We start from the raw sequence: 26,082 nt of genomic DNA, 5'->3' as shown, positions 1-26,082 counted from the left end.
TAGTTAAACATGTATAGGCTACTATTAAACAGTCCTCTGTTCTATGAGTCATTACTAACCCAGTGACAGACAGACAGACAGACAGACAGTAGTTAAACATGTATAGGCTACTATTAAACAGCCCTCTGTTCTATGAGTCATTACTAACCCAGTGACAGACAGATAGTAGTTAAACATGTATAGGCTACTATTAAACAGCCCTCTGTTCTATGAGTCATGACTAACCCAGTGACAGACAGACAGACAGTAGTTAAACATGTATAGGCTACTATTAAACAGTCCTCTGTTCTATGAGTCATTACTAACCCAGTGACAGACAGATAGTAGTTAAACATGTATAGGCTACTATTAAACAGTCCTCTGTTCTATGAGTCATTACTAACCCAGTGACAGACAGATAGTAGTTAAACATGTATAGGCTACTATTAAACAGCCCTCTGTTCTATGAGTCATTACTAACCCAGTGACAGACAGACAGTAGTTAAACATGTATAGGCTACTATTAAACAGTCCTCTGTTCTATGAGTCATTACTAACCCAGTGACAGACAGACAGACAGTAGTTAAACATGTATAGGCTACTATTAAACAGCCCTCTGTTCTATGGTTTTATTTCCCCCCCTCAGGGATCAAAGTGATTGGAGGAATGAAGGAGTTAACGGGAGAGGAGTTTGGAGTCTACGTCAAAAGGATTTTACCTGGTGGCCTTGCTTCAAGTGATGGTAAGTGTCTTTCTATGCAGAAAGAGAACAGGTGGGGATGGGAACAGTAACACAGGTTTGACATTTTTTAAATTGAACCTTTATTTAACTAGGCAAGTCAGCTAAGAACACATTCTTATTTACAATGACGGCCTACCAGGCAACTGTGGGTTAACTGCCAGCAGCATACCACCCTGCATACCACTGCTGGTTTGCTTCTGAAGATAAGCAGGGTTGGTTCTGGTCAGTCCCTGGATGGGAGACCAGATGCTGCTGGAAGTGGTGTTGGAGGGCCAGTAGGAGGCTGTCTTTCCTCTGGTTTAAAAAATATCCCAATGCCCCAGGGCAGTGATTGGGGACACTGCCCAGTGTAGGGTGCTGTCTTTGATTTGTGGTACCATTTTGTACCACAAATCCCTCCATTATAAATCCCTGTTTATCATTCAGACAGTAGAAGTATCCCTCCATTATAAATCACTGTTTATCATTCAGACAGTAGAAGTATCCCTCCATTATAAATCACTGTTTCAGTCATTGGTCTGTGTTTCAGTCTGCTAACTGACAGGCTGTTCTGGTCTGTGTTTCAGTCCACTAATCGACAGGCCGCTCTGGTCTGTGTTTCAGTCCACTAATCGACAGGCTGCTCTGGTCTGTGTTTCAGTCCACTAACCGACATGCCACTCTGGTCTGTGTTTCAGTCCACTAACTGACAGGCCACTCTGGTCTGTGGCTCTGGTCTGTGTTTCAGTCCGCTAACCGACAGGTCGCTCTGGTCTGTGTTTCAGTCTGCTAACTGACATGCCACTCTGGTCTGTGTTTCAGTCCGCTAACCGACAGGCCACTCTGGTCTGTGGCTCTGGTCTGTGTTTCAGTCCGCTAACCGACAGGCCACTCTGGTCTGTGTTTCAGTCCACTAACCGACAGGTCACTCTGGTCTGTGTTTCAGTCCACTAACCGACAGGTCACTCTGGTCTGTGGCTCTGGTCTGTGTTTCAGTCCACTAATCGACAGGTCACTCTGGTCTGTGGCTCTGGTCTGTGTTTCAGTCCACTAATCGACAGGTCACTCTGGTCTGTGGCTCTGGTCTGTGTTTCAGTCCGCTAACCGACAGGCCGCTCTGGTCTGTGTTTCAGTCCACTAATCGACAGGCTGCTCTGGTCTGTGTTTCAGTCCACTAATCGACAGGCCACTCTAGTCTGTGTTTCAGTCCACTAATCGACAGGCCACTCTGGTCTGTGTTTCAGTCCACTAACCGACAGGCCACTCTGGTCTGTGGCTCTGGTCTGTGTTTCAGTCCGCTAACTGACAGGCCGCTCTGGGCTGTGTTTCAGTCCACTAATCGACAGGCCACTCTGGTCTGTGTTTCAGTCCACTAATCGACAGGCCACTCTGGTCTGTGTTTCAGTCCACTAACTGACAGGCCACTCTGGTCTGTGGCTCTGGTCTGTGTTTCAGTCCACTAATCGACAGGCCACTCTGCTCTGTGGCTCTGGTCTGTGTTTCAGTCCACTAACTGACAGGCCACTCTGGTCTATGTTTCAGTCCACTAATCGACAGGCCACTCTGGTCTGTGGCTCTGGTCTGTGTTTCAGTCCACTAACTGACAGACCACTCTGGTCTGTGTTTCAGTCCACTAACTGACAGGCCGCTCTGGTCTGTGTTTCAGTCCACTAATTGACAGGCCACTCTGGTCTGTGTTTCAGTCCACTAACCGACAGGCCACTCTGGTCTGTGGCTCTGGTCTGTGTTTCAGTCCACTAACCGACAGGCCACTCTGGTCTGTGTTTCAGTCCACTAACTGACAGGCCACTCTGGTCTGTGGCTCTGGTCTGTGTTTCAGTCCACTAACCGACAGGCCACTCTGGTCTGTGTTTCATTCCACTAACCAACAGGCCACTCTGGTCTGTGGCTCTGGTCTGTGTTTCAGTCCACTAACCGACAGGCCACTCTGGTCTGTGTTTCAGTCCATTGACCAACAGGCCACTCTGGTCTGTGGCTCTGGTCTGTGTTTCAGTCCACTAACTGACAGGCCACTCTGGTCTGTGGCTCTGGTCTGTGTTTCAGTCCACTAATCGACAGGCCACTCTGCTCTGTGGCTCTGGTCTGTGTTTCAGTCCACTAACTGACAGGCCACTCTGGTCTGTGTTTCAGTCCACTAATCGACAGGCCACTCTGGTCTGTGGCTCTGGTCTGTGTTTCAGTCCACTAACTGACAGGCCACTCTGGTTTGTGTTTCAGTCCACTAATCGACAGGCCACTCTGGTCTGTGTTTCAGTCCACTAATCGACAGGCCACTCTGGTCTGTGTTTCAGTCCACTAACCGACAGGCCACTCTGGTCTGTGGCTCTGGTCTGTGTTTCAGTCCACTAATCGACAGGTCACTCTGGTCTGTGGCTCTGGTCTGTGTTTCAGTCCACTAATCGACAGGTCACTCTGGTCTGTGGCTCTGGTCTGTGTTTCAGTCCGCTAACCGACAGGCCGCTCTGGTCTGTGTTTCAGTCCACTAATCGACAGGCTGCTCTGGTCTGTGTTTCAGTCCACTAATCGACAGGCCACTCTAGTCTGTGTTTCAGTCCACTAATCGACAGGCCACTCTGGTCTGTGTTTCAGTCCACTAACCGACAGGCCACTCTGGTCTGTGGCTCTGGTCTGTGTTTCAGTCCGCTAACTGACAGGCCGCTCTGGGCTGTGTTTCAGTCCACTAATCGACAGGCCACTCTGGTCTGTGTTTCAGTCCACTAATCGACAGGCCACTCTGGTCTGTGTTTCAGTCCACTAACTGACAGGCCACTCTGGTCTGTGGCTCTGGTCTGTGTTTCAGTCCACTAATCGACAGGCCACTCTGCTCTGTGGCTCTGGTCTGTGTTTCAGTCCACTAACTGACAGGCCACTCTGGTCTATGTTTCAGTCCACTAATCGACAGGCCACTCTGGTCTGTGGCTCTGGTCTGTGTTTCAGTCCACTAACTGACAGACCACTCTGGTCTGTGTTTCAGTCCACTAACTGACAGGCCGCTCTGGTCTGTGTTTCAGTCACTAATTGACAGGCTAATTGACAGGCCACTCTGGTCTGTGTTTCAGTCCACTAACCGACAGGCCACTCTGGTCTGTGGCTCTGGTCTGTGTTTCAGTCCACTAACCGACAGGCCACTCTGGTCTGTGTTTCAGTCCACTAACTGACAGGCCACTCTGGTCTGTGGCTCTGGTCTGTGTTTCAGTCCACTAACCGACAGGCCACTCTGGTCTGTGTTTCATTCCACTAACCAACAGGCCACTCTGGTCTGTGGCTCTGGTCTGTGTTTCAGTCCACTAACCGACAGGCCACTCTGGTCTGTGTTTCAGTCCATTGACCAACAGGCCACTCTGGTCTGTGGCTCTGGTCTGTGTTTCAGTCCACTAACTGACAGGCCACTCTGGTCTGTGGCTCTGGTCTGTGTTTCAGTCCACTAATCGACAGGCCACTCTGCTCTGTGGCTCTGGTCTGTGTTTCAGTCCACTAACTGACAGGCCACTCTGGTCTGTGTTTCAGTCCACTAATCGACAGGCCACTCTGGTCTGTGGCTCTGGTCTGTGTTTCAGTCCACTAACTGACAGGCCACTCTGGTTTGTGTTTCAGTCCACTAATCGACAGGCCACTCTGGTCTGTGTTTCAGTCCACTAATCGACAGGCCACTCTGGTCTGTGTTTCAGTCCACTAACCGACAGGCCACTCTGGTCTGTGGCTCTGGTCTGTGTTTCAGTCCACTAATCGACAGGCCACTCTGGTCTGTGTTTCAGTCCACTAACTGACAGGCCACTCTGGTCTGTGTTTCAGTCCACTAATTGACAGGCCACTCTGGTCTGTGTTTCAGTCCACTAACTGACAGGCCACTCTGGTCTGTGTTTCAGTCCACTAACCGACAGGCCACTCTGGTCTGTGTTTCAGTCCACTAATCGACAGGCCACTCTGGTCTGTGTTTCAGTCCACTAATCGACACGCCGCTCTGGTCTGTGTTTCAGTCTACTAATCGACAGGCCACTCTGGTCTGTGTTTCAGTCCACTAACCGACAGGCCACTCTGGTCTGTGGCTCTGGTCTGTGTTTCAGTCCACTAACCGACAGGCCACTCTGGTCTGTGGCTCTGGTCTGTGTTTCAGTCCACTAACTGACAGGCCACTCTGGTCTGTGTTTCAGTCTACTAACCGACAGGCCGCTCTGGTCTGTGTTTCAGTCCACTAATCGACAGGCCACTCTGGTCTGTGTTTCAGTCCACTAACCGACAGGCCACTCTGGTCTGTGGCTCTTGTCTGTGTTTCAGTCCACTAACTGACAGGCCACTCTGGTCTGTGTTTCAGTCTACTAACCGACAGGCCGCTCTGGTCTGTGTTTCAGTCCACTAATCGACAGGCCACTCTGGTCTGTGTTTCAGTCCACTAATCGACAGGCCACTCTGGTCTGTGGCTCTGGTCTGTGTTTCAGTCCACTTATCAACAGGCCACTCTGGTGTGTGTTTCAGTTTGCTAATCGACAGGCCACTCTGGTCTGTGGCTCTGGTTTGTGTTTCAGTCCACTAGTCAACAGGCCACTCTGGTCTTTGTTTCAGTTTGCTAATCGACAGGCCACTCTGGTCTGTGGCTCTGGTTTGTGTTTCAGTCCACTAATCAACAGGTCACTCTGGTCTGTGTTTCAGTCCGCTAATCGACAGGCCACTCTGGTCTGTGTTTCAGTCCGCTAATCGACAGGCCACTCTGGTCTGTGGCTCTGGTCTGTGTTTCAGTCCATTAACCGACAGGCCACTCTGGTCTGTGGCTCTGGTCTGTGTTTCAGTCCACTAACTGACAGGCCACTCTGGTCTGTGGCTCTGGTCTGTGTTTCAGTCCGCTAATCGACAGGCCACTCTGGTCTGTGGCTCTGGTCTGTGTTTCAGTCCACTAACTGACAGGCCACTCTGGTCTGTGGCTCTGGTCTGTGTTTCAGTCCACTGACCGACAGGCCGCTCTGGTCGGTGTGTTTTGGATGTGGTTTCTCCACTTGGTCCCTGAAATGAAGGATTGCAGAAAAGGGCAGCAACAGTTGCTGATAAGTACTGCATCTCAAATGGCACCCTATTCCCTACATAGTGCACTACTTTAGACCAGAACTGGCACCCTATTCCCTACATAATGCACTACTTTAGGGCTCTGGACAAAAGCAGTGCACTATGTAGGGAATAAGGTCCCGTTTGGGACACAGTTAACTACTGGGAAATCTGCCTCTGCTCCAACCCAAACATGGTGTGATTAAATTGCTTTGATCCCTGTGATTTGGGACAGCTTTCCCACTAATGACCAAAGAAGAGCAATCTCATTATTGTGAATGAAGGCCTGGGAAAATCCATCAGACTCAGAAGTCAGAAAGGTCTACGTCCCAAATGGCACCCTATTCCATATTTAGTGCACTACTTTTGACCAGAAGCCTATGTGCTCTGTGGGTAAAAGTAGTGCACTAAATTGGGAATACAGGGCCATTTGGGACACAGGGGTTTGGAGTGAAGTGGTTTCACTGGAACAGAGAGTTCCTAGAATAAACTATTATTTATCGGAAGGGTTACTGAGGTCACAACCTTGGGCCATGTTTCATTCCAGAATTGTGTCTTTCTTCCTGTCCTCGTTCGTTCCCTATTGAAGATCTGACAGGACTGGATAGGGGAAAGCAATATGGGGGAAAATGAAGATGATGAAGATAGCTGTTTTCTTAGGCAGAGCGCAGAGGCTTCGGGAAACAGCATGAAGCGCTTCCAGCAGATACATTTTCTATTACAATAAAACCAATTGAAACCAAGGAAGATCTTGTAGTGGACAACATATCTAGGCAGAGTGGGTTGAGCTTCTAATTGGTCGCTTAACTCATATAGCCCTCAGCAAATACAGCTAACTACTACCTATAGCCCTCAGGAAATACAGCTAACTACAATTTATAGCCCTCAGGAAATACAGCTAACTACAATGTATAGCCCTGAGGAAATACAGCTAACTACTACCTATAGCCCCCAGGAAATACAGCTAACTACAATTTATAGCCCTGTGGAAATACAGCTAACTACTACCTATAGCCCTCAGGAAATATAGCTAACCACAATTTATAGCCCTGTGGAAATACAGCTAACTACAATGTATAGCCTTCAGGAAATACAGCTAACTACAATTTATAGCCCTGAGGAAATATAGCTAACTACTACCGATAGTCCTCAGGAAATACAGCTAACTTCTTATAGCCCTCAGGAAATACAGCTAACTTCTTATAGCCCTCAGGAAATACAGCTAACTTCTTATAGTCCTCAGGAAATACAGCTAAAAACTACTTATAGCCCTCAGGAAATACAGCTAACTACTACCTATAGCCCTCAGGAAATACAGCTAACCACTACCTATAGCCCTCAGGAAATACAGCTAACTACTACCTATAGCCCTCAGGTGGTGTGTGTGTGTGTGTGTGTGTGTGTGTGTGTGTGTGTGTGTGTGTCCAGCATCATCCCAGTGCGTAGTACTATCAGTGTTAATACCTCTGAAGGGTAGGATTAAACAGGTCTGTCTCGATCTCTTCCTGTCTTCCTCTGTTACCATGGAGACTTACTACAGTGTCAGTATAGATAGAGGTCTATGTGAGTACAGACTCTGTTACTATGGAGACTTACTACAGTGTCAGCATAGAGGTGTATATGAGTACAGACTCTGTTACTATGGAGACTTACTACAGTGTCAGTATAGAGGTCTATATGAGTACAGACTGTTACTATGGAGACTTACTACAGTGTCAGTATAGAGGTCTATATGACTACAGACTGTTACTATGGAGACTTACTACAGTGTCAGTATAGAGGTCTATATGAGTACAGACTCTGTTACTATGGAGACTTACTACAGTGTCAGTATAGAGGTCTATATGAGTACAGACTGTTACTATGGAGACTTACTACAGTGTCAGTATAGAGGTCTATATGAGTACAGACTGTTACTATGGAGACTTACTACAGTGTCAGTATAGAGGTCTATATGAGTACAGACTCTGTTACTATGGAGACTTACTACAGTGTCAGTATAGAGGTCTATATGAGTACAGACTGTTACTATGGAGACTTGACTTACTACAGTGTCAGTATAGAGGTCTATATGAGTACAGACCCTGTTACTATGGAGACTTACTACAGTGTCAGTATAGAGGTCTATATGAGTACAGACTGTTATTATAGAGACTTACTACAGTGTCAGTATAGAGGTCTATATGACTACAGACTGTTACTATGGAGACTTACTACAGTGTCAGTATAGAGGTCTATATGAGTACAGACTCTGTTACTATGGAGACTTACTACAGTGTCAGTATAGAGGTCTATATGAGTACAGACTGTTACTATGGAGACTTACTACAGTGTCAGTATAGAGGTCTATATGAGTACAGACTGTTACTATGGAGACTTACTACAGTGTCAGTATAGAGGTCTATATGAGTACAGACTGTTACTATGGAGACTTACTACAGTGTCAGTATAGAGGTCTATATGAGTACAGACTGTTACTATGGAGACTTACTACAGTGTCAGTATAGAGGTCTATATGAGTACAGACTGTTACTATGGAGACTTACTACAGTGTCAGTATAGAGGTCTATATGAGTACAGACTGTTACTATGGAGACTTACTACAGTGTCAGTATAGAGGTCTATATGAGTACAGACTGTTACTATGGAGACTTGCTACAGTGTCAGTATAGAGGTCTATATGAGTACAGACTGTTACTATGGAGACTTACTACAGTGTCAGTATAGAGGTCTATATGAGTACAGACTGTTACTATGGAGACTTACTACAGTGTCAGTATAGAGGTCTATGTGAGTACAGACTCTGTTACTCTGGAGACTTACTACAGTGTCAGTATAGAGGTCTATATGAGTACAGACTGTTACTATGGAGACTTGCTACAGTGTCAGTATAGAGGTCTATATGAGTACAGACTGTTACTATGGAGACTTACTACAGTGTCAGTATAGAGGTCTATATGAGTACAGACTGTTACTATGGAGACTTACTACAGTGTCAGTATAGAGGTCTATGTGAGTACAGACTCTGTTACTATGGAGACTAACTACAGTGTCAGTATAGAGGTCTATATGAGTACAGACTCTGTTACTATGGAGGCTTACTACAGTGTCAGTATAGAGGTCTATATGACTACAGACTGTTACTATGGAGACTTACTACAGTGTCAGTATAGAGGTCTATATGAGTACAGACTGTTACTATGGAGACTTACTACAGTGTCAGTATAGAGGTCTATATGACTACAGACTGTTACTATGGAGACTTACTACAGTGTCAGTATAGAGGTCTATATGAGTACAGACTGTTACTATGGAGACTTACTACAGTGTCAGTATAGAGGTCTATATGACTACAGACTGTTACTATGGAGACTTACTACAGTGTCAGTATAGAGGTCTATATGAGTACAGACTGTTACTATGGAGACTTACTACAGTGTCAGTATAGAGGTCTATATGAGTACAGATCTGTTATCAGCTGTTGTCAGACACAAGTGCGTCTCGAAAGACGAATATCTCCTTCAATAGTGTGCAGTGAATTCTACCAGATGAAAAGTCGAAATGAGTACGACATCCTAGCATTTAAAGCACTATACTATAAAACATTACTATAAAACATTATATTTTCTTCTACCCAGAAGACCTACTAAGTCTGGGTATTTGGACTGTTAAAACATGGTTATTTAAAATAACTGAATAATTTTGTACGCCCAAAACTTTTCAGTTTTTGATTTGTTAAAAAAGTTTGAAATATCCAATAAATGTCGTTCCACTTCATGATTGTGTCCCACTTGTTGTTGATTCTTCACAAAAAAATACAGTTTTATATCTTTATGTTTGAAGCCTGAAATGTGGCAAAAGGTCACAAAGTTCAAGGGGGCCGAATACTTTCGCAAGGCACTGTAAAACATGGTTATTTAAAATAAGTTATGTAGAACATGCTCTCTGCTACAGCTCATATCAGATAAACTCATCAAGTCTTTTAGACCAGTGACTTATGTAACTTGTCCCTTGGGCTCCAGAAATTGACTAAATTAATCAAATGTACCATTGTTACTATCCCTACTGTAGTGAATGGAACTAACTGCATTGCTATGATGTACAGTTTGCACAGCTCTGTGTTATATCATATCGTAATGAACTGAGGGAGAAGGACCAGGTCTCTAGTGGGTCGGGTTCCCAGATTGGTTATATCATATCGTAATGAACTGAGGGAGAAGGACCAGGTCTCTAGTGGGTCGGGATCCCAGATTGGTTATATCATATCGTAATGAACTGAGGGAGAAGGACCAGGTCTCTAGTGGGTCGGGATCCCAGATTGGTTATATCATATCGTAATGAACTGAGGGAGAAGGACCAGGTCTCTAGTGGGTCGGGATCCCAGATTGGTTATATCATATCGTAATGAACTGAGGGAGAAGGACCAGGCCTCTAGTGGGTCGGGATCCCAGATTGGTTATTATCATATCGTAATGAACTGAGGGAGAAGGACCAAGGTCTCTAGTGGGTCGGGATCCCAGATTGGTTATTATCATATCGTAATGAACTGAGGGAGAAGGACCAGGTCTCTAGTGGGTCGGGATCCCAGATTGGTTATATCATATCGTAATGAACTGAGGGAGAAGGACCAGGTCTCTAGTGGGTCGGGAACCCAGATTGGTTATATCATATCGTAATGAACTGAGGGAGAAGGACCAGGTCTCTAGTGGGTCGGGATCCCAGATTGGTTATATCATATCGAAATGAACTGAGGGAGAAGGACCAGGTCTCTAGTGGGTCGTGATCCCAGATTGGTTATATCATATCGTAATGAACTGAGGGAGAAGGACCAGGTCTCTAGTGGGTCGGGATCCCAGATTGGTTAATATATTATCGTAATGAACTGAGGGAGACGGACCAGGTCTCTAGTGGGTTGCGAACACAGATCGCCTGGTCCAAAGAGAAAGGCCCTAGCTAGACACAATCCCAATAAGTTTTCCCCAAGGAAGAGATGGTAATGTGTTTATCATATAGGGTCTTTAAATAACTCCACTTCCAAACAATCACCTCTAGGGTTGTGTCTGATTTGGTACCCTATTCACTATGTAGTGAACTACTTTGGACAAGGGCACATAGAGGGCTTTGGTCAAAGTAGTGCACTATATAGGAAATAGGGTGCCACTTCAGATGCATCCTAGGTTGAGCTCATGAAACAGTGAGTGACAGGAGAAGTGGCTGTGGTGACATCTCAGCTCTCAGGATGGTATCACTGATTAACTGTTTGTTCTGAGGTCAGTTCTGGTGAGATACAGAGATAGAGACGAATCGCTGATTAACTGTTTGTTCTGAGGTCAGTTCTGGTGAGATAAAGAGATAGAGACGAATCACTGATTAACTGTTTGTTCTGAGGTCAGTTCTGGTGAGATAAAGAGATAGAGACGAATCGCTGATTAACTGTTTGTTCTGAGGTCCAGGAAGGTCCCTCTCAACAGTTTTCATCTCTTTGTTTGCTCTTAGTCTATACCGTCTACAGATTGTATACTCCCCTTAAGTGCTCTTCTTACTTTCCCTTGTCTGGTAGAGACGTGATTAGTGTTGTCACGATACCAGCCAATAGGGCTCCTGTAATTTATATCAGATTTAAAATACCTGGGCCCTATTCACAAAGCCTCTCAGATTAAAAGTGCTAATCTAGGATCACTTTTGCCTATTAGATAATATTGAATAAGACAGGTGGATACCAGATCCTAGATGATCCCAGTCTGAGAGGCTTTGTGAACACAGGCCCTGCTTTGTTATGCTTAGATATTCCAGGTAAAAGGTGCCCCCTGAACTCTGGGTCGTCTGCCCGCCACAAGACCATTAGCCCGCTGATCTATAGTTTGGGGAGCCAAAACAAGTTTTCGGGACTCTTGACTGAGGCAAGGTTACTCATCGTACAAGCGGGATTTTCACTGAACCAACCTCTCTTAGCCTAGTGGTTAGAGTGTTGGACTAGTAACTGGAAGGTTGCAAGTTCAAATCCCCGAGCTGACAAGGTACAAATCTGTCGTTCTGCCCCTGAACAGGCAGTTAACCCACTAGGCCGTCATTGAAAATAAGAATTTGTTCTTAACTGACTTTCCTAGTTAAATAAAGGTCAAATATTCTGATGACATCATATGATGTGATTAATACATCCTCACCTTGATGACATCACTCTTTGACCTGTGACCTTGTGTTGACCTCTCACCTCACCAGGACACCTTCAGGCGGGAGACCAGATCTTAGAGGTGAATGGGGAGAGTTTACTAGGGGTCACCAGTGAAAGGTAGGTTCAACAATAAAAAAACAACAACTCTCTCTTCATTGGAAAAATACCAAAAAGACCAGTGAAATTTGTGTTGATGTCGTCAAGACATTAACTTCTTTGTTTTTCTGTTATTGTTTTATAACAGAGCAGTAGATGTTCTGAGATCAGCGTCCTCGAGCAACCAAATGCGCCTTCTGATCGCCAGAGACGAGGAAGCCAGGTAGGCCCTGAGCACCGCGTCTCGATATGAGATGCACACGACCACGTATCATTGACCACACTCTCTCGCTCTCTCTCTCCTCCACCCCTCCCTCTTCTCGCTCTCTCTCCTCCACCCCTCCCTCTTCTCGCTCTCTCTCCTCCACCCCTCCCTCTTCTCTCGCTCGCTCTCTCTCTCCTCCACCCCTCCCTCTTCACTCTCTCTCTCCTCCACCCCTCCCTCTTCTCTCTCTCTCTCCTCCACCCCTCCCTCTTCTCTCTCTCTCTCCTCCACCCCTCCCTCTTCTCTCGCTCGCTCTCTCTCTCCTCCACCCCTCCCTCTTCTCTCTCTCTCCTCCACCCCCTCCCTCTTTTCTCTCTCTCTCCTCCACCCCCTCTTTTCTCTCTCTCTCCTCCACCCCTCCCTCTTCTCTCTCTCTCTCCTCCACCCCTCCTTCTTCTCTCTCTCTCCTCCACCCCTCCCTCCCTCCCTCTCTTCTCTCTCTCTCTCCTCCACCCCTCCCTCTTCTCTCTCTCTCTCCTCCTCCCCTCCCTCTTCTCTCTCTCTCCTCCACCCCTCCCTCTTCTCTCTCCCTCCCTCCACCCCCTCCCTTCTCTCTCTCTCCTCCACCCCCCCTCCCTCTTCTCTCTCCACCCCTCCCTCTTCTCTCTCTCTCTCTCCTCCACCCCCTCCCTCTTCTCTCCTCTCTCCTCCACCCCCTCCCTCTCTCTCTCTCTCTCCACCCCTCCCTCTTCTCTCTCTCTCTCTCCACCCCCCCTTCTCCTCTCTCCACCCCTCCCTCTTCTCTCTCTCTCCTCTCCCTCTCTCTCTCCTCCACCCCTCCCTCTTCTCCCTCCCTCCACCCCTCCCTCTTCTCTCTCTCTCCTCCACCCCTCCCCTCTCTCCTCCCTCTCCCTCTCTCTCTCTCTCTCTCCTCCACCCCTCCCTCTCTCTCTCTTCTCCTCCACCCCTCCCTCTTCTCTCTCTCTCTCCTCCACCCCTCCCTCCTCTCTCTCTCCTCCACCCCTCCCTCTCTCTCTCTCTCCTCCACCCCTCCCTCTTCTCTCTCTCTCCTCCTCTCCTCCTCCTCCACCCCTCCCTCTTCTCTCTCTCTCCTCCACCCCTCCCTCTTCTCTCTCTCTCCCTCCACCCCCTCCTCTCTTCTCTCTCTCTCTCTCCTCCACCCCTCCCTCTTCTCTCTCTCCTCCACCCCCTCCCTCTTCTCTCTCTCTCTCCTCCACCCCTCCCTCTTCTCTCTCTCTCTCCTCCCACCCCTCCCCTTCTCTCTCTCTCTCTCCTCCACCCCTCCCTCTTCTCTCTCTCCTCCACCCCTCCCTCTTCTCTCTCTCCTCCACCCCCTCCCTCTTCTCTCTCTCCTCCACCCCCTCCCTCTTATCTCTCTCTCCTCCACCCCTCCCTCTTCTCTCTCTCCTCCACCCCTCCCTCTTCTCTCTCTCTCCCTCCACCCCCTCCCCTTCTCTCTCTCTCTCTCCACCCCTCCCCTCTTCTCTCTCTCTCTCTACTCCACCCCTCCCTCTTCTCTCTCTCTCCACCCCTCCCTCTTCTCTCTCTCTCCTCCACCCCTCCCTCTTCTCTCTCTCTCTCCTCCACCCCTCCCTCTTCTCTCTCTCTCTCCTCCACCCCTCCCTCTTCTCTCTCTCTCTCCTCCACCACGACCATGTATCATTGACCACACTCTGTAGGCTTAGTGTCAATACACTTAATCACAACTTCAGTGTCGACACAAATTGGGTCGCTGATGTGAGGGTCTGTTATCCGCATTTGTGTCTGAAGTCTGAATTTCAGCTGTCAGGTGTTTTGTGTCGGTTTTGGTCGCTGATGTGAGGGTCTGTTATCCGCATTTGTGTCTGAAGTCTGAATTTCAGCTGTCAGGTGTTTGTGTCGGTTTGGGACTCCAATCGTGCTCCATGTCCATCTGTGTCCCTGAATGTCCTTTATCTCTCAACTTGGCCTGCCTGTCCTCCTCCTCTTCCTCCTCCTCCTCCTCTTCCTCCTTCTCCTCCTCCTCCTCCTTCTCCTCCTCTCAAAAATTTTGATTATTAAAAAGATGCCATTTTTTAAATTATTCAAAGTAAAAATGAATAATTTTGTTGGTAAACCAGATGGTTGGCAAGGCGTTGAGAGTTTCTTTGGCTATGAATAACCCTGGCGGTGGCATGGGGGACATTTTGGGAAGGGTTTTTGGGTTGGGACGCCCTCGCTCCGCCTCAGGCACTTCTTCTTCCTACCTTTCTCTCCACCCCGGGCAGAAACAACAGGATGAATGGAAAGACATTTAGTACAGACTGTTAATACAAACTGATGAACCTGTGAACTTGCTACGCTGATCCTCAGCACGAGGGCCACACAAGGGTGCGTGCTCAGCCCCCTCCTGTACTCCCTGTTCACCCATGACTGCGTGGCCACGCACTTCTCCAACTCAATCATCAGGTTTGCAGACGACACAACAGTAGTAGGCCTGATTACCAACAATGATGAGACAGCCTACAGCGAGGAGGGGACGGCCCTGGTGGAGTGGTGCCAGGAAAATAACCTTTCCTTCAACGTTAACAAAACAAAAGGAGCTGATTGTGGATTTCAGGAGATAGCAGAAAGCAGGTTTTCATCAAGGATCTTTGCTCCGTTCATCTTTCCCTTGATCCTGACTATTCTCCCAGTCCATGCCGCTGAAAAACATCCCCACAGCCTGATGCTGCCACCACCATGCTCCACTGTAGGGATGGTGCCAGGTGTCCTCCAGATATGATGCTGCCACCACCATGCTTCACCGTAGGGATGGTGCCAGGTGTCCTCCAGACATGATGCTGCCACCACCATGCATCACCGTAGGGATGGTGCCAGGTGTCCTCCAGATATGATGCTGCCACCACCATGCTTCACCGTAGGGATGGTGCCAGGTGTCCTCCAGATATGACGCTGCCACCACCATGCTTCACCGTAGGGATGGTGCCAGGTGTCCTCCAGACATGATGCTGCCACCACCATGCTTCACCTTAGGGATGGTGCCAGGTGTCCTCCAGACATGATGCTGCCACCACCATGCTTCACCGTAGGGATGGTGCCAGGTGTTCTCCAGACATGATGCTGCCACCACCATGCTTCACCAAAGAGTTCAAATTGGTTTCATCAGACCAGAGAATCTTGTTTCTCAAGGTCTGACAGTCCTTTAGGTGTCTTTTGGCAAACTTCAAGTGGGCTGTCATGTGCCTTTCACTGAGGAGTGGCTTCCATCTGGCCACTCTAACATAAAGGCCTGATTGGTGGAGTGCTGCAGAGATGGCTGTCCTTCAGGAATGTTCTCTCATCTCCTCAGAGGAACTCTGGAGCTCTGTCAGAGTGACAATCAGGTTCTTGGTCACCTCCCTGACCAAGGCCCTTGTCCCCAGATTACTCAGTTTGGTCGGGCGGCCAGCTCTAGGAAGAGTCTTAGTGGTTCCAAATGATGGAGGCGACTGTGTTCTTGGGGACCTTCAATGTTCCAGATCTGTGCCTCGACAAAATAATGTCTACAGGCAATTCCTTCGACCTCATGGCTTGGTTTTTGCTATGATATGCACTGTCAACTGTGGGACCTTTTATAGACAGGTGTGTGCCTTTCCAAATCATGACCAATCAATTGAATTTACCACAGGTGGACTCCAATCAAGTTGTAGAAACATCTCAAGGATGATCAATGGGAACATGAGGCAGCTGAGCAAAATTTTGAGTCTCACAGCAGAGGTTGTCACCACCAAAATAAGATATTTCAGTTATTTACATTTTTAATACATGCAGAAATGTCTACAAACCTGTTTTCGCTTTGTCATTATGGGTTATTGTGTGTAGATTGATGAGGAAAACCCTTTTTTCCCCATGCATTTTAGAATAAGGCTGTAACGTAACAAGATGTGGAAAATGTCAAGGGGTCTGAATTATTTCCTAATGCCCTGTATATATTCATATTCTGGACTGTATATATTCATATTCTGGACTGTATATATTCATATTCTGGACTGTATATATTCATATTCTGGACTGGACTGTATATATTCATATTATGGACTGTATATATTCATATTCTGGACTGTATATATTCATATTCTGGACTGTATATATTCATATTCTGGACTGTATATATTCATATTCTGGACAGTATGTATTCATATTCTGGACAGTATGTATTCATATATATTCATATTCTGGACTGTATATATTCATATTATGGACTGTATATATTCATATTCTGGAATGTATATATTCATATTATGGACTGTATATATTCATATTCTGGACTGTATATATTCATATTCTGGACTGTATATATTCATATTCTGGACATTGCTTGTTGTGATATTTCTTGGTTTCGTTTTTCTTTAAATGTTTTAAGGAGTTGTGTGTATTGTTTGGTAATGCTTGGTATTGCTGCACTGTTAGCCCTAGAAACATAAGCATCTGCAAAATATGTCTATGTAACCAGTAACATTTGATTTGATTTGAAAGTCAGGGAAGGGAACCACATTACACAGCAAACACAGTCAAATATAACTTTTACTACGTGATGAAGTCTTGATTTGCTCTAAACAGCCAGTGGAAGGTTACATCTGTCAAAACATTAACAGAGAGAACCTGCATCCCCCACTCATCATGTTCTGCCATCTGGTAGCCTATTGTTTTTAGCATTTAGCATTTAGCCAGGTTGCTAATCTAACCACGATGCCATAGCAACAACCCACCGGGTGGTCAGTTTTGACATTGTGAGTCAGCTTAAAACAAGGTCACACTAGCTGTCACGCACGCACGCACGCACACACACACACACACACACACACACACACACACACACACACACACACACACACACACACACACACACACACACACACACACACACACACACACACACACACACACACAATTAGGCAGGCTATACAGGCTACAGAGTGTTCAAGCTACAGGCAGGAAAGCAGGCTACAGGCAGGAAAGCAGGCTACAGGCAGGAAATCAGGCTACAGGCAGGAAAGCAGGCTACAGGCAGGAAAGCAGGCTAGGCAGGAATTCAGGCTACAGACAGGAAATCAGGCTACAGGATATAGACAGGGCAGGCTACAGACAGGAAATCAGGCTACAGACAGGAAATGGCAGACAGGAAAGCAGGCTACAGGCAGGAAAGCAGGCTACAGGCAGGAAAGCAGGCTACAGGCAGGAAAGCAGGCTACAGGCAGGAAAGCAGGCAGGCAGGAAAGCAGGCTACAGGCAGGAAAGCAGGATACAGGCAGGAAGCAGGCTACTGGCAGGAAAGCAGGCTACAGGCAGGAAAGCAGGCTACAGGCAGGAAAGCAGGCTACAGGCAGGAAACAGGATACAGACAGGAAAGCAGGCTACAGACAGGAAAGCAGGCTACTGGCAGGAAAGCAGGCTACAGACAGGAAAGCAGGCTACAGACAAGAAAGCAGGCTACAGACAGGAAAGCAGGCTACAGACAAGAAAGCAGGCTACAGAGAAAGCAGGCTACAGACAAGAAAGCAGGCTACAGAGAGGAAAGCAGGCTACAGACAGGAAAGGAGGCTCATGAGATGAGCCTGTGCTTCTCACATCGTTCTATAATCTGTGTTCTGTTCCTTAACCAACATTCAGAGCTCAGAGCTCAGCACACAGGCCAAGACAGGAGGGATGGAGAGGAGGAGAGGAGGAGACAGGAGGGGAAAGGAGGGGAAAGGAGAGGAGAGGAGGAGACAGGAGGGGAAAGGAGAGGAGAGGAGGAGACAGGAGGGGAAAGGAGAGGAGAGGATGGAGGGATTATGCCTTTCCGTTTCTGTTCCTTCCTCTCTTCATCTCTCTCGCTCTAATCCCCCTCTCCCTCTCTCTAATTCTTTCCCCTATTCTCCCTCGTTCTGTATCTCCTCCGTGCTATTTGGGTCCACTACGCAGTAATATTAACCTGGTTGCCTTAGTACCATTGATCTGTGATGAGAGGGGGTCAGAAATAGAAAGGAAATATGAAGCTAAAACCAACCTCTATTTATTTAACCAGGGAATCCTGTTGAAATGAACACTTACAATATAACTAAATATGAAGCTAGAACCAACCTCTATTTAACCAGGGAATCCTGTTGAAATGAACACTTACAATATAACTAAATATGAAGCTCGAACCAACCTCTATTTAACCAGGGAGTCCCGTTGAAATGAACACTTACAATATAACTAAATATGAAGCTAGAACCAACCTCTATTTAACTAGGGAATCCCGTTACAATATAATATAATTACAATATAACTAAATATAGACAAAATATAGACCAACATTTAAAACCCCCAAATTGATATTTATTTACAGTAGCTCAATGGCTTAAGTTCTTCATTCCATTAGTGAGACTCCGGACTGCTAGAGATTGTGTCTTTGGTGTTAGCCACCTTCACCACCAGTCAGTCCCGCTAGTGACATCAGATCACCACGTGACCCTATGTGACCTCTGAGGTTGTTAATCCATCTGTCTCAGCAGCCCATCCTGAAGGTGATATGAAGGAAGACACGCAGTGAGGTTAAATATACCAGAGATTCAGACTGGACATTCCCCTGCAGTGAGGTTAAATATACCAGAGATTCAGACTGGACATTCCCCTGCAGTGAGGTTAAATATACCAGAGATTCAGACTGGACATTCCCCTGCAGTGAGGTTAAATATACCAGAGATTCAGACTGGACATTCCCCTGCAGTGAGGTTAAATATACCAGAGATCCAGACTGGACATTCCTCTGCAGTGAGGTTAAATATACCAGAGATTCAGACTGGACATTCCTCTGCAGTGAGGTTAAAAATACCAGAGATTCAGACTGGACATTCCCTGCAGTGAGGTTAAATATACCAGAGATTCAGACTGGACATTCCTCTGCAGTGAGGTTAAATATACCAGAGATTCAGACTGGACATTCCCCTGCAGTGAGGTTAAATATACCAGAGATTCAGACTGGACATTCCTCTGCAGTGAGGTTAAATATACCAGAGATTCAGACTGGACATTCCCCTGCAGTGAGGTTAAATATACCAGAGATCCAGACTGGACATTCCCCTGTAGTGAGGTTAAATATATCAGAGATCCAGACTGGACATTCCCCTGTAGTGAGGTTAAATATACCAGAGATCCAGACTGGACATTCCCCTGTAGTGAGGTTAAATATACCAGAGATTCAGACTGGACATTCCCCTGCAGTGAGGTTAAATATACCAGAGATTCAGACTGGACATTCCCCTGCAGTGAGGTTAAATATACCAGAGACAGAACATTCCTCTGCAGTGAGGTTAAATATACCAGAGCAGACTGGACATTCCCCACAAGGTTAGCCAACCAGAGATTCAGACTGGACATTCCTCTGCAGTGAGGTTAAATATACCAGAGATTCAGACTGGACATTCCCTGCAGTGAGGTTAAATATCAGAGATTCAGACTGGACATTCCCTCAGTGAGGTATACCAGGATTCAGGTCAGTGAGTTAAATATACCAGGGATTCAGATGGACATTGTCAGTGGGGTTAAATATACCAGAGATTCAGACTGGACATTCCCCTGCAGTGAGGGAGTCAGACTGGACATTCCCCTGCAGTGAGGTTAAATATACCAGAGATTCAGACTGACATTCCCTGCAGTGAGGTTAAATTCAGAGATCCAGACTGACAGTCAGTGAGGTTAAATATACCAGAGATTCAGACTGGACATTCCCCTGCATGAGGTTTTACCAGAGATTCAGACTGGACATTCCCCTGCAGTGAGGTTAAATATACCAGATTCAGACTGACATTCCTCTGCAGTGAGGTTAAATATACAGAGATTCAGACTGGACATTCCACTGCAGTGAGGTTAAATATACCAGAGATTCAGACTGGACATTCTTCATGAGGTTAAATATTCAGACTGGACATTCCCCTGCAGTTGGTTAAATATACCAGAATTCAGACTGGACATTCCCCTGCAGTGAGGTTAAATATACCAGAGATCCAGACTGGACATTCCATGCAGTGTTAAATATACCAGAGATTCAGACTGAACATTGGCAGTGAGGTTAAATATACCAGAGATTCAGACTGATTGAGGTTAAATATACCCAGACTGGACATTCCCCACAGTGAGGTTAAATATAGCATTGTTAAGTTAAATTTCTTCATTGGCTTTAATACTCTGATTGGCCAGAACTGGACACAGTGGGTAAAGTAGCATTGTTAAATATTCAGAGATCAGACTGGACATGGCTTTAAATATACAGAGATTCAGACTGACATCTGCAGAGAGGTTAAATATACCATAGATTCAGACTGGACATTCCGCTGCAGTGAGGTTAAATATAAGAGATTCAGAGACATGCAGTGTTAAAATATTCAGACTGGACATTCCCCTGCAGTGAGGTTAAATATACCAGAGATTCAGACTGACATTGAGGTTAAATATACCAGAGATCCAGACTGGACATTCCCCTGCAGTGAGGTTAAATATACCAGAGATTCAGACTGGACATTCCTCTTCATTGAGGTTAAATATACTGATTCAGACTGGACATTCCCCTGCAGTGAGGTTAAATATTGATTCAGACTGGACATTCCTCTGCAGTGAGGTTTTTGACATCTCTGCAGTGAAATGACTTCAGAGATTCAGACTGGACATTCCTCTGCAGACTGAGGTTAAATATACCAGAGATTCAGACTGGACATTCCCATGCAGTGAGGAAGAGATTCAGACTGGACATTCCCCTGCAGTGAGGTTCGCCAGAGATTCAGACTGGACATTCCCCTGCTGTGAGGTTAAATATACCAGAGATCCAGACTGGACATTCCCCTGCTGTGAGGTTAAAATCAGAGATCCAGACTGGACATTCCCCTGCAGTGAGGTTAAATATACCAGAGATCCAGACTGGACATTCCTATGCAGTGAGGTTAAATATACCAGAGATTCAGACTGGACATTCCTCTGCAGTGAGGTTAAATATACCAGAGATTCAGACTGACATTCCTCTGCAGAGCGTTAAATATACCATAGATTCAGACTCATCAGAGATTCAGACTGCAGTCTCAGTGAGGTTAAATATACCAGAGATTCAGACTGGACCCCCCCCCGACAAACACACACACACCCACACACACACACAGCACACACCCACAAAGCCAACTAGGCCATGTTGAAGAGCACCGCATAGCTGATCAGAGCAGTCTAATCCCTCCTGTATGGGGTCAGAGAGGGGACATCTTGTCTGGGGTCAGAGAGGGTACATCCTTCCTGTCTGGGGTCAGAAAGGGGCCATCCTTCCTGTCTGGGGTCAGAGAGGGGACATCCTTCCTGTCTGGGGTCAGAGAGGGGACATCCTTCCTGTCTGGGGTCAGAGAGGGGACATCCTTCCTGTCTGGGGTTCTTCTCCAAATGAGTCTGGATCTGAGAACCTCCCCTATGATTTCTCAAACACATTCTAACCATTCTGATTGGTCCCAGAAACGATGGCCAGAACACACGTGGGTAAAGTAGCATTGTTAATATTCTTCATTGGCTTTAATACTCTGATTGGCTTGTTTTGTACAACACCCTCATTTTGACATCACCACAAATGACTTCAATGACGGCCGTCTCAGACTGAGTACGAGCGAACATAGAGGAAGAATTCAGTTGGAGTCGCCAGGCAACAGGAAAGATACTGCTGACCCATAGCTGACAGTCAAATCAAAACAAATGTTATTTGTCACGTGCGCGGAATACAACAGGTGGACTGTAGACCTTACCGTGACATGCTTACTTACAAACGATTAATCAACAATGCAGTTCCAGAAATAGAGTTTATTCCCGACCCCTTACCACCGACCCCTTACCCCGACCCTTACCCCCGACCCCTTACCACCGACCCCTTACCCCGACCCCTTACCCCCGACCCCTTTACACCGACACCTTACCCCGACCCCTAGGAAGGTGTAGACCATACGTCAGTGTTAGCTGCTTCTGGTCCAGGTGGGGAATCTGCAATAAGGACTGGATATAGGAAGATGATACATGAAGAGGAAGACATTAAATCTGGGGTGGCAGGGTAGCCTAGTGGTTAGAGCGTTGGACTAGTAACCGGAACGGTTGCAAGTCCAAACCACCGAGCTGACAAGGTACAAATCTGTGGTTCTGCCCCTGAACAGGCAGTTAACCCACTGTTCCTAGGCCAGTTAACCCGCTGTTCCTAGGCCAGTTAACCCACTGTTCCTAGGCCAGTTAACCCACTGTTCCTAGGCCAGTTAACCCACTGTTCCTAGGCCAGTTAACCCACTGTTCCTAGACCAGTTAACCCACTGTTCCTAGGCCAGTTAACCCACTGTTCCTAGACCAGTTAACCCACTGTTCCTAGGCCAGTTAACCCACTGTTCCTAGGCCGTCATTGAAAATAAGAATTGGTCCTTAACTGACTTGCCTAGTTAAATAAAGGTTAAATAAAAAATTGTACAAAAAAATCAATGCGCAAGTGAAATGAAAAACCACCTTTCCTCTACAGTTGTTACAGAAAAAAGCACATTATACCAAGCAATGCCCGTCATTCCAAGAAGATCTCAGATTTGATTAAGGGATCATTCAGTGGATGTACCTGGTCACGGAAATACGTCCACAATCCAATTTATTTTTAAGATCATAACAATGACACTGAGGGAATACCAGGAAATGTTCTCACTCTCTCTCCCCCCTCTCTTTCACTCTCTCTCTCTTTCTCTCCTCTCTTTCACTCTCTCGCCCTCTCTCTTTTTCACTCTTTCTCTCGCCCTCTCTCTCTCTCCCCCGGCTCTCTCTCTTCTCTCTCTTCTCTCTCTCTCTCTCTCTCTCTCTCTCTCTCTCTCTCTCTCTCTCTCTCTCTCTCTCTCTCTCTCTCTCTCTCTCTCTCTCTCTCTCTCTCTCTCTCTCTCTCTCTCTCTCTCTCTCTCTCTCTCTCTCAGTGTGTTAAGCCTCCATTCTAGAGCCAACAACAATGGGATTAGTGGGTGATAGTGTGTATTGAGCAGGGGAGCTACACAGCTTTGGGGTTCTGTGGGGTGTGAGGTAGTGGATGTGATATATTTGGGGTTCTGTGGGGTGTGAGGTAGTGGGTGTGGTATGATTTGGGGTTCTGTGGGGTGTGAGGTAGTGGGTGTGGTATGATTTGGGGTTCTGTGGGGTTTACTTTGAGTGGGTGTGGTATGAAGGTAGTGGGTGTGGTATGATTTGGGGTTCTGTGGGGTGTGAGGTAGTGGGTGTGGTATGATTTGGGGTTCTGTGGGTGTGATATGATAGTGGGTGTTATGATTTGGGGTTCTGTGGGGTGTGAGGTAGTGGGTGTGATATGATTTGGGGTTCTTTATCTGGATTTGGGGTTCTGTGGGGTGTGAGGTAGTGGGTGTGGTATGATTTGGGGTTCTGTGGGGTGTGGTGGTGATTTGGGGTTCTGTGGGTGTGGTATTTGGGGTTCTGTGGGGTGTGAGGTAGTGGGTGTATTTGGGGTTCTGTGGGGTGTGAGGTAGTGGGTGTGATATGATTTGGGGTTCTGTGGGGTGTGAGGTAGTGGGTGTGATATGATTTGGGGTTCTTTGGACTAATATAAGGTTGCCGTTTCAGTGAACCGTGTGGCTGTGTGGCTGTGAGTACAGTGTTATAGTTCAGTTCTAACTTGTTGTTGGGGATGTGTCATTATTTACCCTTTTGGTTTCTTACAGGAGAGAGTTTTCAGAGCTTTTGGAGAAGTATGGATCCAGCAGTAGTACTGGGTCAACACGCAACTCTCCCATCCAGCATGGTAGGACCTCCCTCCTCCCTCCATGTCCACATGGTAGGACCTCCCTCCTCCCTCCAAGTCCACATGGTAGGACCTCCCTCCTCCCTCTATGTCCACATGGTAGGACCTCCCTCTATGTCCACATGGTAGGACCTCCCTCCTCCCTCTATGTCCACATGGTAGGACCTCCCTCCTCGCTCCCTGTCCACATGGTATAACACAACTCTCCCATCCAGCATGGTAGGACCTCCCTCCTCCCTCTATGTCCACATGGTATGTCCTGTCTCCCCCCTCGATTTCAACAAGGTATAACACCCACAAATACTGTATATGTCCTGTCTCCCCCCTCTATTTCACACACACGCACACACACACACACACACACACACACACACACACACACACACACACACACACACACACACACACACACACACACACACACACACACACACACACACACACACACACACACACACACACACACACACACACACACACACGGCTCTGTAAAAAAAGGAGCGAATAACATTGTAGACATTTCTTAAAGGCTGACATTAGTTTTGCGTTGTAATGTTCAAATCAAAGACATCTATATAAGCACGGTAACATCCCTTCTGTAAGACAGGCAATTTCTGTTCCTGTCCGTTTCCTTTTGGATTTCAGGGCTAAAAATAAATAGCATCGGGCAGCATGCAGAGTATTATTTAGCGCTTAGAGGAGATCAAGCTTCCTAAACTAAACACTTGTCAGAAAGTGCTTTATGAAGTCCAGGGGCAGCGTCTCTCTACTCCCATCCAGCGTTTAATAGGATATCTGTAGAGGCAGGAAACTGACTGAGGGGTCAGTCCTCTTTCATCATGTAGTAGCACCTATTTACACTGCCCTCTGGTGGAACGTCTGGAGACCCTGTTCACATCCCAAGACCCTGTTACCTGTCTCTAGCTGTTCCCTGTCTCTAGCTGTTCCCTGTCTCTAGCTGTTAACCCTGTCTCTAGCTGTTCTCTGTCTCTAGCTGTTCTCTGTCTCTACTGCTGTTCCCTGTCTCTAACTGTTCCCTGTCTCTAACTGTTACCTGTCTCTAACTGTTCCCTGTCTCAACTGTTCCCTGTCTCTAGCTGTTCCCCGTCTCTAGCTGTTCCCTGTCTCTAGCTGTTCCCTGTCTCTAGCTGTTCCCTGTCTCTAACTGTTCCCTGTCTCTAACTGTTACCTGTCTCTAACTGTTCCCTGTCTCTAACTGTCCCTGTCTCTAGCTGTTCCCCTGTCTCTAGCTGTTCCCTGTCTCTAGCTGTTCCCTGTCTCTAGCTGTTCCCTGTCCCTGTTCCCTGTCTCTAACTGTTCCCTGTCTCTAGTTCCCTGTTCCCTGTCTCTAGCTGTTCCCTGTCTCTAGCTGTTCCCTGTCTCTAGCTGTTCCCTGTCTCTAGCTGTTCCCGGTCTCTAACTGTTCCCTGTCTCTAACTGTTCCCTGTCTCTAACTGTTCCCTGTCTCTAGCTGTTCCCTGTCTCTAGCTGTTCCCTGTCTCTAGCTGTTCACTGTCTCTAGCTGTTCCCTGTCTCTAGCTGCTGTTCCCTGTCTCTAGCTGTTCCCTGTCTCTAGCTGTTCCCTGTCTCTAGCTGTTCCCTGTCTCTAAGCTGTTCCCTGTCTCTAGCTGTTCCCTGTCTCTAGCTGTTCCCCTGTCTCTAACTGTTCCCCTGTCTCTAGCTGTTCCCTGTCTCTAGCTGTTCCCCTGTTCCCTGTCTCTAGCTGTTCCCTGTCTCTAGCTGTTCCCTGTCTCTAACTGTTCCCTGTCTCTAACTGTTCCCTGTCTCTAACTGTTCCCTGTCTCTAGCTGTTCCCTGTCTCTAGCTGTTCCCTGTCTCTAGCTGTTCCCTGTCTCTAGCTGTTCCCTGTCTCTAGCTGTTCCCTGTTGTCTCTAGCTGTTCCCCGTCTCTAGCTGTTACCTGTCTCTAGCTGTTTCCTAGCTGTTGTCTCTAACTGTTCCCTGTCTCTAACTGTTCCCTGTCTCTAGCTGTTCCCTGTCTTCCCTGTCTCTAACTGTTCCCTGTCTCTAACTGTTACCTGTCTCTAGCTGTTCCCAGTCTCTAACTGTGACCTGTCTCTCCTC

The 26,082-nt window shown here is 46.9% G+C and overlaps 1 protein-coding gene across 1 annotated transcript in view; it reads left to right on the top strand.

Annotated features, from left to right (window-relative positions):
* The window catches only part of LOC135535676 (syntaxin-binding protein 4-like), a 117,498-nt gene that overhangs the window by 19,054 nt on the left and 72,362 nt on the right, over positions 1–26,082 (top strand). Inside the window, exons 3-6 of the mRNA XM_064962120.1 lie at positions 626–721; positions 11,975–12,044; positions 12,172–12,246; positions 23,919–23,998. Of these exons, the coding sequence (XP_064818192.1) occupies positions 626–721; positions 11,975–12,044; positions 12,172–12,246; positions 23,919–23,998 (321 nt within the window). The remainder of the gene's footprint in view (positions 1–625; positions 722–11,974; positions 12,045–12,171; positions 12,247–23,918; positions 23,999–26,082) is intronic.

This window comes from Oncorhynchus masou, unplaced genomic scaffold (assembly GCF_036934945.1).
Source record: "Oncorhynchus masou masou isolate Uvic2021 unplaced genomic scaffold, UVic_Omas_1.1 unplaced_scaffold_497, whole genome shotgun sequence".
Classification (NCBI taxonomy): Eukaryota; Metazoa; Chordata; class Actinopteri; order Salmoniformes; family Salmonidae; genus Oncorhynchus; species Oncorhynchus masou.
This window is presented reverse-complemented; position numbering and strand designations above follow the sequence as displayed.